Source organism: Danaus plexippus, chromosome 25 (genome assembly GCF_018135715.1).
Source record: "Danaus plexippus chromosome 25, MEX_DaPlex, whole genome shotgun sequence".
NCBI lineage: Eukaryota > Metazoa > Arthropoda > Insecta > Lepidoptera > Nymphalidae > Danaus > Danaus plexippus.
In genome coordinates this window covers 1749559-1763602 of record NC_083553.1, presented here as the reverse complement: position 1 = coordinate 1763602, position 14044 = coordinate 1749559, and the positions used below count along the sequence as shown (strand labels likewise).

Sequence of the window (14044 nt, the reverse complement as noted above, 5' to 3'; positions counted from 1 at the left end):
TTAAGTGTTGCTTAAAGTAACTGAAATACGTCAATAAAATTTAGTTGTTTCGAAGCTGAACTACGATTTCATTACTAAGACGAATAACAGTTTAAAATATCAAATTTTCAATGCCAAAATCGAATTTAAGACGTGACAAGATAAAGGCAGACACAGTTTTTCTTCATTGTATATATTTATATATTTTTGTCCACAACATAATAGAGTGATCTTAAACCAAGGTGTACGATCATTCGTTACAAGTGTTATAATTTAAAGAATCCACACGTTATAATAATATGCAAGTTACTTGGCTATTATATTTCACATTTATTTAATTATATCGTCCCAATACAAAATAAATTTGCCGCAAAAACCTTTATTTATAGTACCCCATATAGGTTTTCTGTTAGACCGCAAAGCTTATGTTTGATATTTATACAGAGGTTGTATAATTACTTACCAGCGTTACGCGTTACATTTAATTCTCGCATTATACATAATATATACAATCAATTATAATAAATTATACAATGGTTGCGATTCTAAAGTAAATATATAGGAATGTTTTTCTCGATTTTGTTACTATAATTGAATTTTGTTCAGAAAAGCGATATAATTAAAATTCTGAAGCTAGAAAAGTGTATATTATGTTTCGATATTATGGATGCGGAAAAAAAAACATGACCTTTCTATGATGACAAACATGGAGCTCAGTTCCCATAATGAATGGGATCCGCAAGCCCGCAGACGTGGTCCGTCACGGGCGGGTTGGTACAAACCAGCCAGTCACCTGCTAGATGCCGACGGAGGCGCGCGCGCACCGCTCAAACGATCACGAGAATCGAACCGAATCAATAATATCACTAACATATTAACAATAACCGTAAAAGGATCTATAGTGGTGTGCCTCTTTGTGTGTTACCGATTCGTTACCGATATAACGTCGTTACAACGTTTATGTGACAAACATTTTTGTTTACGCCGATGATATAAGTAGCCAGCGACTAAGTACACGCCAATTATTAGCTAAAATATCACTCAACTTGCATAATGTATTTCTTTAATGACGTTCGGTTTGCCAAATATGGACAGATATATGTATTCGGCGTTTATTCTTCATAGGTGTACTTGAGTTTCAATCGAGGTGTTATCATAATTTATCATGTAGAGAAATAGTCTTATAAACCTCCGAAACAGGCGGCTCATCTGCATATATCGTATTTTTCAAAACGATAAATAATGTTTGTTTTTTATATAACTAATTAAATCTTTATAAATATCAGGACGAGTTATCAAAACATTAAAAAAATATGACGAAGGTTAATAAGAACGTATGCGCAGTTTCTGTAATTAATCATTAAAATGAAATAAATTACTTAAGATGTAGGCATCATTAAATAAGAAGTAATCACGGCTTCAACTTATTATATATTAAAAACCTGTATAAATTGTAATCATTCAGTTTGATTAGCTTTTATATAGTGCAATTAATTTAATCAATTGTAAATTTGTTATTAGAATTTTCTTCATGCCAAGCGATACGCTTCCTTCTTCCTAATGCGGACAGCAAAGGATGGAATTAGTTTGTCCGCGTCTTTGTTTATTTGGTATTTAAATTAAGAACTGTTACTAAGATCGTGTGTTTATCACCTACGACTTAATTTCCGTTTTCCCTCATTTCCATTTTATGGATGAAATGACAGTCCAGCACTATCCAGTCGAAATCATTATATATATATATGATTTAAATTCAAATAATTTATATATGATACTGAACTTATCGCTCTTGTCTTTATTTGGTTTAATCTAGTGTCAATCTAGATTTTTTTCAACCTAGACGTCACGATCTCAGATATGAGATATCATTTAAAATGTCCATAAGACATTTGATAAATCTTAAATCATTTGTCATTCTAAAGCGCACATTCTTCAGTGATAACAATTAATCCAGAAAGATCTATTTTAATATTAAAATCGAAGCGACAATGAGTCTCTATATAGAGTTATCCAAGGTCCAAACATGTGGGTGTCACCCATTGAATTCTAAAATCCCCCGCAAACAAACCTCAGTATCCAGTGCTAACGCCCACTTAGCGTAACTGAATGTTGAATTATACGGTGTATTGATTTTAATATGTAATTTAATTATAAAATTACACCCACACACGACCAGACAAGCTTTAAGCAAAAACATTCAAAGTGGGACACTATTCTTCTGAATTTCCTGTCAGGAAGTCTGACCGGTCCGTACTAAGATTGCATACATTGTTTTCGAAGTTGAATTCTCTGAACATCTCGTATATTTTTTCTCGTAATAATTGGCAATTACAACATAATCGCCATCCTTGTTGTTATTTTTAATCTCTACACCACTCCACCTTGCTGGCTTTATTGAAGATATTTCTCGCATCACTTACTTAAAGGACTTTTTATATTTAAACTTAGCATTAACATAGTGCTTTTGTTTGTTAGCTTTGGAGGTTGTACAAGAAATGTCCGCTAACTTGCAACATTATATTATATAATCAATTCTCTTCATATAACGTCACCTTTGTATTTTAATTAGCTGTCTCGTTTTTCCATACTTGATCCAATGTTAACCATATGACGTAGATCCTGTGCCATGTGTTATCTCGTGTTTTCGGTAACTTTTTAGTGTTCACCAGGTCAAGGTTAACAAGTACAGTTTGATGAAATCATTACCGTATAGTCGATAGTATTGAAAAATTAACTTGTTGGATTTTAACTTTTTTAAATTTCCATTTTGGTATTTTTTGTATTTACAATATAAATATTAAACTAAGTAAATGTTATGGGTATTAGAAGGATGAGTCGTGACAAATCGCTTCCTTTAGTCTAATGACGCCGCCATCTTCCGCCGGAAGGGCTTCGCCATATTTTACTTGTCAAATATGGCTTAGAAACTTGGCTAATCCAATCAACACGTACTAAATTCACGTTCACTTTTCTTCAATTTTATTTATTTATTCAACGGTGTAGTTGTATTTTCTCAAACAAAACGCCAACTACGTTTTATTATCTTCTGAATAATATCACGCGATATATTATATTCTATCGGTAGATAATGGTTACATTGGAAAACGTTAATGTACTATGAGTAAACGCTGAAGTAATTTTATTCAAATTAAAAACTCACTTGCAACATGCATATCTAAATAAAGTAAATATGAACGATCTCCCAGGGCCTTGTCTTTGAAGTAATCTATTTGCAAGTATTGTCACATAACGGTGTACAAATGGCGCGCGTATCGAATCGGTAATAAGTTTGAAAATAATGTTATAGAAGTGCTTCAGTGAGCAGTGTTATGTTATACCGACCAGTGAAGGTTTGAGAGGAACGAATCAGATATGTCGATGTACAGATTCGTGAAAGAGGGCAGCAGTAAGAGGCTCTTCGTCCAAGGCACTCTCGAAAGTGATGAATCGAAGCCACTGAAGTCGAGTCTCAAAAAGCCCGCCCCATCGCCGGTGGGATCTCCCATCACGACCAGTCTGAACCTAGCTTCTGTGCCAAGAAGTCTGAGGGACAGTTTGACGAGAAACGAAACTGTGTACGATGGTAACTATCCTGGAATGGAAAGAACCAGCTACCGGTCTGGGTCGTACAGAGAAGAGAGCTACAACGGTCGTATAGTACATGACGGCAATCAGACACATTTCGAATACGATGGAGATAGCGCACTGGCTGTGCCGCTCTCGGCGGGAGGTAGAGGTCTGTCGGAACTGCAGGAGATTCATACGAACAAGCGTTTGTCGACCGAGGTCCTTGGCTCCTCGCTGGAGTCCACAAAGATCTCGAAGAAAGACGACAGCGGACAGCGACGTATCACGACGAGGATCGTTAGGAAGGTGACGACGCTGACCCGCGGTGAGGAGAAGGCGTCCGTTGAGGATGTCAGAGGAAGGGAGGTTCATAGATCGGCTGAACGCTATAGACATGTTGAGATGGAGTCATCGCTTCCTAGGAAAGTCAAGGTAATAAGTTCCTCAATGACTTATTTATATCGAGGAATCTTAAATGTGGTATAGCGTATATTTATTTGCGGTTTTATTTTACTTGCGGTGTCAAGTAATGATGATTGTCCTAAACAATCATTACGAAACTTTTTTTATCGTATTCGTTTTAAAATTACTTTGATATCCACTCTGAAGCTTAACCGAAACTGCAAAACAAAACAAATTGCTTTATAAAGTTAAATATACCTATTTAAGTAGAGGCCAAATTTAGCAAAATCTTATCTGAATTTAATGAATGCGCATGAAGAAGAGCCTAGCTGGAGGTAATTCGAATACTCAAGATGTTGCGCTCGGCGCTGTATGGGACTCAATTGCCTCCAAATAAGGATAGCTTACAATTATCTCTTCGAGTGGTTGAAAGCTAAATTTAGTATCCTAAGGAATTCAGACATTAATTGATATTGATTTGAAATAAAATGAACATTATATTATATATAATTAATATTATTTTTGACCATACGTCTTGATATTCTCCTTCCAATATTAAAGAAATTGAATACAAAATCATCTTCATGTGAATTAAAATGAATAAAGAAAAATATTGGATCTAGTGTTGTTTATTCAGTTCAAGTTAAATTAAATACTGTAATTTCCATTTATATAAATCAACTCAGAACTAATTTAACCTCCAACGAAGCTTCTTGCAGTTGAAGTATCAAATCAATTTGCGGAACAGTTAATAAAATTGTCATTTGTGTTGCCCACAAGTGGTTGGTATGATAATATTATTTCCTCATATTATATAATACATTTTTCTTTGTATTATCTAAATATATAAACTACAGACATTATTGTAACGTACGTACTATTGACGTGTGAATTCTCAGCTTTCATTCAAATCGTGTCGCTGTTACGGAGCTTGGGTAGTTTTGGATGACGTCACCAATATGTTTTACATTCTACAGACGAACTGTGGTAGTCAGTAGTCTAGAACCTTATAAGGCTCTGAAAACAGAAATATCAAGAGCATGACTATTACCATTGACTTGATCAGTTTTGGTCTCCTATTGTCTTATTATATAGTGTTTCACTTCAGACTAGTCTATACATTATTTGCTTCAGACGTGTGCCGAATATTTTTTTTGTCGATTCTACTTTTAGTATCAGAATAACAATGTATATAATATATTATTAGATAACAAAGAGTGCACTGTGAAATTCGATTTAACAATTGTTGACGTCATCTTTCGTGCTTGACTCGGTCATGACCATTTTGTATTGAGTCAGAGTTTGGATTATTGATTATAATTTACAAGTCACTTGGGTCCTGAGGCCAAAATTTAAATGCTGTAAATTAGCCTTTTAAAATAATTACCGTCTATTAGTGTAGAGAACATCATTAATAGAGCGTAACGTAGTTCACGAGATTTCAGATTTCGGAACAAAGTTCAATATCTAATAATAAGACAGATTGATATTGTTGCTATGACAACGATAGGGATTACATTCTAATGGTAAAGTTCAGAACTTAAAATAATCTGAAATAAGTCATGGAGACTTAGTGACACGTTGGAAATATTACTGCAGCGTGTGCTGCGGTTTGGTCTATTTAAAGTAAATGATGTACGAGAAATGCTGAAAGATGCTTTGAAATAAATAACTATTTAATGTTAAATAATTATATTTTTTGGTCACAGCTGGGTTTAATTAAAGAAAATTCCTTTTATATTTTTATGTATTAATGTTTTGGATGATCGTACACTAATTACAACACACGTTTTCCGTTAAAGGCAAAGTAATGTATAAAGTTTTTAATTTCTCTCCATCACATTCCCGATGCGATAAATTTTCTTGTAAATGTCGTATGTTCAATTGACCGTGCCGTTCGCCGTGCGTTTAGTTTCACTCCAACACTCTTGTTTACAATTTTAATATTTACGACATTTCATTTTCTTTACAATAAATTTATTCTAGGAATATCATTCCTCGAATCATATAAGGGGTGATGATTATGCGATATAAATGGAATTTCATGTTTATGAATTGTTTGTATAAAATCGTTATTTAATATTATTAGTAAAAATTATTTCCTACTCGTTAGTTCTTTACCAATTAATTAATATCAAAGAATACATATTGTACCTTAACTGTAATGGTATTTTTTGTTTAGATGCAAAGTGACTATAAAGTATTTGCGCAGATGCATTCAAATCTTTGTATGCTATGAGTTTTTGTGCAACGCAACGGATGTCAGTAGATGTTGTGAATATCTGAGAAATACTATTTTTTGTTATATTTAACGCCTCGCGGCTTCGAAGACAATTTTATGCAATCTCTTTGTAACAGTCATTTCAATTGTTTTGTCCGGATACAGGTTCTCTTTTGTTATTTCAGATTTTTTATATATAATTAATAATGATTCTTTTTTGAATTTTATCAAACGTGTTCTATATAATTTAATTTAATTTATTTTCTATTTACGTTCTTGATATAAGGAGTGCGTATGAAATTTAATATGCATCTAATTGTTTAAAATAACGTTTGTTGTTATTTGATTTGGGTCTTTGTAACGGTGACATTTGATTGACAATTCGTTTGTAATTTTGATGGAGAAATATTATCACATTCTTTAACTAACACAGACTAATTAGAACACAGAAGCTGATATTAAATAAAGAATGATTTCTGTGTTGTAAGAACAAAGGCGAGCTCAGTGCCTTTCTATCTTTATATATCAAATAAACTGGTAAACTAGATTTATATCGTATCGCCAGCCTCTAACTGGTTTTCATCCAGTAGTCTGTCATAAATCACAGCGATGCGCATCGCCGACCGTGGCTATCGAAATTTTGCACGTCCAGAACAAAGAACTTACTCAACGTACGCTCTGAAACTATCTTGATTGTATTGTTGTCTGATTTAGTTGGAAAATGTTACTTTCGCAATATTAACTCAACTCAAAGTAAGTGATATGTATTTAACTTACTATAATATATTGAATGGATAGTTTTTATAATGTAGGGTCGGTATAGAGTGGGGTAAGATGGCGGACAGGAAATGGTAACAGGTGCGCCGGCACACGGCGTGCAACCGTGCGTTCAAAAAAAACTCGATGTGCGCTATGAGTTTGATAACTGTAAGCGAACACGCAGACAAACAAACAAACAATTACATAAATATTCCTGTGAACCTGTCCGTACCTGTTAACTGACTCCAACCGATACTTATCCTTGAATAGTTATCGATAACTAAGACAACGAAAGTGTTCCATCTGAATAGCAATGTATTAGAAAGCAAAGGGCTATCTTGAAAGTGATCTGACACCGTCATCCAACGTCTCAAGTTACTCTAGGATACATAATACCTATTAATTTATATCACTCAACGTAAACACATACAATATTTCTAATTACACGTATTGAATTGCTGAACACGCTATAAAATCATCACACGGGCAATTTAAATGTTTAGCTCTATGTAATCGATTTAAGGACCAAATAAGTTTAATTTAAATCATATTATAACCTCAACTAGAGAAATCTTTGATATTTATATTACAAACTTTAATATAAAATTGTCAATTATATAAAGAAAACATTGCATTTTCAAGCATCTATAGAGAGATTTTAATTGGATCATTCTAAAGTAGGTATCGGTGGAGTCGGAAAACAATAGGCATTCATGATTTGACCTCAGACTCAATAGAGTCACGAAATACGATAATATTTATCAATAAATTCGTATAGAATACTTATATTTTGACATCTCATAAAAATCTAGATGCAAAGCCAGTTTTTGTACATCTCAAAATTCCTGCATACATAATATGTGTTACAGACGACCTAGAATGCTAAGTTGGATGTAGATTATAAGAATTAATATTTGGAGAAATTTTGAGAACTCCTTTCGTGTCACGTCTTAGAATTAATGTCGTTATATATTAGCAGAAAAATAGATGTCAACTCTCTAAACAGTTTCATTGACTTTTATGTTTGAGGAACGCGAGCGTTATATTAGATCAGCTAAGAAAGGCAACGCACATGGCAGTGCATTACAGTCGCCTTAGACCCTACTCGATATAAATGAGTCGGTCTCTATAAAACCGTTGGTTTCAACGTGTGTCGATTATAAATAATAGACAAGAAGGTTATAGTTTAGATTTTATACCTAAAAACAAATAAAACCTTTTATTTTTATGCGAAAAATTAGTAATTAAAAAGAAAATTTAAACCGTCAGTCAACCTTAACATATATTAAGCACACATATCTTTGAATTGTACATACGAGTCGTGCTGAAAATTTAAATTCCATTGCCATACTTGGATACGCCTTGGCTATTTCAAGTAAAGCGTAATGTGGGAGTGTGTGTAAAGTTAAAATTATAAATTAATTCCATAGGAAATTTATATACGTCCCGTGGCTTAGATGGGTGATATATACTGACCGGCTTAAGTAGATATATATATATATATATATATATATATATATATATATATATATATGCCCGACACAGTTTTACTGAATTTAAGCTAAACAATACGATAAGAGTTTAGGTAGAATTGATGAATTTTAATCCTTTACATAATCTGTCTCATAGACACATTAATCTAAGTTTGTCGTCCTTATTGCATATATATGTGTGTCACAAACTTCATTAAAATACACGTAACGGTTACCACTGTCTTTCAGTGATAACTTCCGCCTAGACCATAGGCTAGACTGACGTTATCCGTCCGTCAGGACGTCTGCTAATTAGTTGAGAATCATTAACTAGTTTTTATTCAACTTTGTCTTTTGTCAACGTCAACTTTAAACTCACAGAACTATCATATATACAAACCTATAGTAATTTTCGTATAAATATATATTACCCTATTAAAAATTTTATCTTCAATCTAGTAAGCATTTATTTCATTCGTTAATGTAGCAAAAAAATTTGTTTATTATTATTATTATAAATATAAACCATTTTTTTTTAAACACTCACGTCTTAACAAGTTATTTTATTATATTAGTATCGACTCCTGTCTCCATACATCCAATATGTAATATTTGTCTATTGTAAATTTATATTCTAAATTTAAATTAAATTTTAAAGAACCGTATTTTATTTTAAAATTACAACAAAGTATTCATTGTTTGAAGATAAAACCTAAGTCGAAATTTGCTTGCGAATGACAATGATAATGTATAGAGGTTTAAAGCCTTGTGGGAGCGATCTATAAAATTAATCACCGTAACTATTAAAATACAAAAATTATAATGACAAGTTTTATGAAGTTGAATTTTTTAATTCAAAACCTATATTGTTCTTGGTATATATGCAATAACGTATTGTGCAAGCAACATTGTTTTAGAGTCTTAGCTTAAAATTTAAGTGGTATACATAAACCTCGTTTACCGCCAGTTAGAAGACTGAATAGATTTCAAATGTATTTATGAACATAAATTTTAATGATACGTCAATTTGTTTGATGACATCACGTATAAGATTGACATCATCGTATTTGATCATCAAGGTCGCTAAATAAAGGTGTAATATCGGTTTTTGTGAGTCAAAATACTCGGCGCCAACCTCCGATAGCACAGATGAGAACTAACTGCTTCAGGAATTGTACCTATTGTTTTGTATTACAGTTACGTTACTTTACTGGAGTGATTACACGGATGTATACATTAGTTTTAAGATAAATGTATTACGAATTTCACAACAATGTAAATAGCATTAAACCTGTAGCCTCTCTGTATTTTAAGGATATGTTCTCTGTACTTATACGTCAATAACGAAACTTTCACTTCAATTCATTTCACGAAATACATACAATTACCTCGATCGTGTCTTCCCCTCGTGAGACTCCATCGTGATCTGATAAATCTTGTGATCCAACGAGAACGAGCTTCACGCCCTTTAAATAAACAACTCGGCCAACAGCGATTTGTTAACCTAAAGTACATTTTGCTTGACATTTAGAAAATAGATTCTCTTTAACTATTCTACTTTTGGGGTCACATCAAATGTATCTAAGCGAATATTGAACATATTTCCTGGCAATAAAAATATGAGTAATAAATTAATTTACTTTACCTCATAAAAGACCTTAATTTATTGATATTTACATGTTTTTGATATTGATGTCAGTGTACAGTAAGGTAGTTAGTCTTACGGGCATTCTCATTAAATATAGACATTATCAGTTTGTAAGCTCGGTGTGAAGAACACGTATGCAATTTTATGTTCATCTCCCAGCAGACACTGCTAAGTGGAATGTGAAATTTATGAAACAGAGCCCGCTCTATTCATCAATCGATGACGTAATATATGAACCTCACCACTATAAGTAACATTTCCCAACTATTTTAGGTGTAACGGAACATTTCTCCTAATATATATATTTTTTATTAATATGAGAATTTATTACTGTTCCATGATTTATTTTTAATGTATCGGGATTCTTCATTAAAGGTTCCAATCGACGTATGAAATACTTAAGTTGTTAATAGCTGTACCCAATAAAGTCTACTTGTTTTTATTCCAGCCTACAATGTCATTAATCTGGTTCGCCAGAGCCTTTTAAAGAAAGCAAGAGATTCCGTTATAAGGCATTCTCGCCTTTATAATGGAAAAAGAAATTACAAGCCTTAAGATATAAAATAAATTTGATGAATTCTTCCAACGGTGTCTGCGCTATTTAATTTTATATTTTTGAACCATAAAAAAAAAAACAGTTAGCATTTTTGGTCAGTCGACAGACGTACTGAAACCACAAAACCACTTGATCTAATAAATTATTTATTTTCTGTCAACGATAACGCGCTAATGTTATAAGAGAAAATAATCCCTACAGTTCAATAAAAATTGGCTTTGATAGTTAAATTTAAAAATACTGTTCAGATAAAACAAGTTATTACGAGAGAGTCATAGTAACTCCGGTTAAAGGTAAAAAAATCCTCTAATTAGTTTTACTTATCAGAAGTTTAGTTTTCACCGTTATCGAGTTTTTTTTTCGGGATCCATAGCTTTAGCATGACTAATATTTAGTTGTTATTAGTTGCAGTCGTTTGTTTTTAAGTTTAAACTCAATCATTAATACATTCATAAATCACAGTAATCTACTTTTCTCACATCTGTCATACTTTCAATTTCATATTTAATATATTTATACTGAGATTCTAAATCACTAAAGCATAATAACCTTTGTTTAAGATATTCGTATCCATATTTCAGGAGCGAACAGTTAATCTATTGCGACCGCAATTCTTTAAATTTTATATTAAACCATCAATTTGTAGGATTTTGACCTTTTTCGCGACATTAGAATAATTCACAGCAGAGTTCCTCGACCATGACTCACTTGATCTTTTTGTAACGCGGCTCGAGTTAACCCCGAGATTTTGTATCTCGTGTTGTATATATTTTTTTGTTGTTATTCTGTAAGTAATTTAAGCTTGCTGGGAATCATGACCGTCGAATTGGTTATTTGAATCATGTAATATATTATTAGATCAGTGACTGTACTTGAATACAGCTTCATGTAATGGCTAAGAAACATTCCTCTCATCGGCCACACAAAGGAAAACGGCTAAGTTTAAGCGGACCGATGACATCACAGCCTCACTTGGCGTTACTCGCCCACACCGGCACCATCATACCGACCAAATGCAACCTTGTTTCTGTCACAATAGAGTATAAAATGATTTGTGTTTTATATCATGTCGTTATTTGCATACTTTATTCAAGACACAAATATTTATAAGTTATTAGTGATTCAATTAAAACAGATATTATTAAACAACTCGTGTTTATTTCGATACGTATCCATGTTAGTTTATTCAGTCGGAGTTGTCTACGATTCTTTAACAGAACAATATGTCTAATGTCACACAATCTCATCTATTGTGGCCGGCATGTGGCGTGCCACTAATGGTTGCTTTCGTTATGTACTGTCAACTGTGACAAACGTAATACCCTCGTTTTGTAATAATATATTTTCCAGGCTTGTCTGTGTCGGCCATCTTTGTCTAGCGCCTACGAATGAATTATTATCAGTTAGTAAAAAATATATAATTTTTGTCTAAGATATATTCTCGCTATATTTAGATACCTTCATTAGATTCACGAAATTATATATGTCTGGGAGAGGAGGGTGAAGGTGAATGATAGTAAAACTGAGAGAAGAAAGAGTATTCAAGTATTTAAAGCGATGTCCTCTTTATGAAAAAAATCGAATGTGCAGTTGATGCATTTGTTTGCATTTCTCCGAGTACAAATCGAGTTCATTTCCTCATAGCCAGACGCTGATGTCGTCATGGACTTGCGCCAGGCGCCTTTTAGGATATAGGTGAAAGGTCAACCTATGCCGTACCACGAGATTCGATCAATGCTATTTGATTATAATAATGTGAATGCCTTTCAACTGGTGATTCACTGTACACGAGCACTATCTGCTGCTATAATTTAATATCGCTTCAGTTTCATGTCTTTAGACTAGTTTAAAAAATATATTATTACATATTTCTATATTTTGTACTATACTCCTTTATGATTGTAATCTATAAACTAAAATTATATATTTTTTTATTGTAATATATAATATTCAGTATACTTTCCTATCTTCTGCTCTGATAGTTGGGTCAGTGTATGTCACTACGGTTAGGCGATGTTGATTCAATTTTGATTGCTTTGTCTCGATAACTTAATACCTGGTTCACATTTAACTGAAAACTATATGAATACTGTTCACGTTGTTCTGAACGTCATACAATTGCATTTGCATTCATGCTAGGTTATCACCAAATTTATAAAATTGTTAGTATTTCAGTTGTATAGTTATAAGTTATCTTAATTATATTATTTTGTATACAGAATGTCTGGTCGATATATAAATAACGTTATACAATTTCCCGCGCGGATAACTAGCACATAGACCGTCTTAACAAAACATTTTAATTGCTATATTTCCCTCACACACAGATGCTATCTTATTTCATAGATGATTCTAAAGATAAGTTTACTGTATGCAAATTATAGTTCGATACTCATGTAATTGACTTTTTGTTTCTAATTTATTTAATTTGGTTCAATAATCTACTTTAAATGAGACAAAGATTTCTGGATATACCTACAACGCGTTTTTTATTATATTAAAAGTAAAATGTTTGTGACATTGTCATTTCCTTCTGCCCATGATCACGGTTACTACGAAGGAACCGAAACGTCGGCAGTATATAGTTTTAAAATAATATACAACGCGTAGTATATCCGAAAATCTTAGTTTTTTTTTTAAATGAATACTCGCGAAAATCTTAGATATAAGTATGTGAATAAACTGTTAACCTGCTTATGGTCACTATTAATTTGATGACCTTGCTCACTTGTGTTTGAGTTTTTAGTATCAATTACATTTGCCTGAAATGTAAAACAAATCTTATATTCATTAAAATTCAAATCGTACGTGTTCTAGAATCTAGAGGTTGCGGGTTCGATTCCTGCTTACATCGATGAATTTTTTTGTCTATATTTTCTATTTGAATTCCAATGCAAGCACTTGTTCGATGTCGCTTTCATGTTAAAAACCTTTATTTATTTTTTATTGAGATTAATATTTATTGTATTGTTCTCAGATATCTGACATAGTAGTCGGTCAAGAGCCTAATATGACGGCTCGTGAGGCGCTGCTCAGTTGGGCGAGGCGCTCCACAGCCAAATACCCTGGCGTAAGGGTCGCTGACTTCACGTCCTCCTGGAGGGATGGACTGGCGTTCAACGCGCTCATACATAGGAACCGTCCTGATCTGATTGACTGGCGTAATATCAGGTGAACTTGAATGACCAGCACCTAAGAAACTTTTCACGCTATTGGACAAAATAAATTTAACATTCGTATTTTCTTATTCCTGGGTAAAAAATTTATGTTATTTCTTTCTTTAATATGTAATTTTATCAACGGTTTAGTTCGTATTATTTATTTACCAAATGTATGTAATCTTTAAGGAGAAGTCCCTTAAAATAAGTCAAGAACTAACAGATCCATTACCTGATAAGTAATATATATACATATATAGAAAAATAGATGTAACTTATTCC

At 32.8% G+C, this 14044-nt stretch overlaps 1 protein-coding gene across 21 annotated transcripts in view; it reads left to right on the top strand.

Annotated features, from left to right (window-relative positions):
• LOC116775425 (microtubule-actin cross-linking factor 1) overlaps positions 1 to 14044 on the top strand; it is a 160019-nt gene that overhangs the window by 68773 nt on the left and 77202 nt on the right. For 11 of the 21 annotated variants that reach the window (XM_061524488.1, XM_061524494.1, XM_061524490.1 and 8 more), the window contains exons 1-3: positions 760 to 883; positions 3287 to 3978; positions 13582 to 13775. In XM_061524488.1, coding sequence (XP_061380472.1) covers positions 3352 to 3978; positions 13582 to 13775 — 821 coding nt within the window. In that variant the 5' untranslated portion in view covers positions 760 to 883; positions 3287 to 3351. Of the gene's footprint in view, positions 1 to 759; positions 991 to 3286; positions 3979 to 13581; positions 13776 to 14044 lie in introns of those variants that run through there. The other 10 variants (XM_061524508.1, XM_061524495.1, XM_061524507.1 and 7 more) reach the window with 4 other exon arrangements.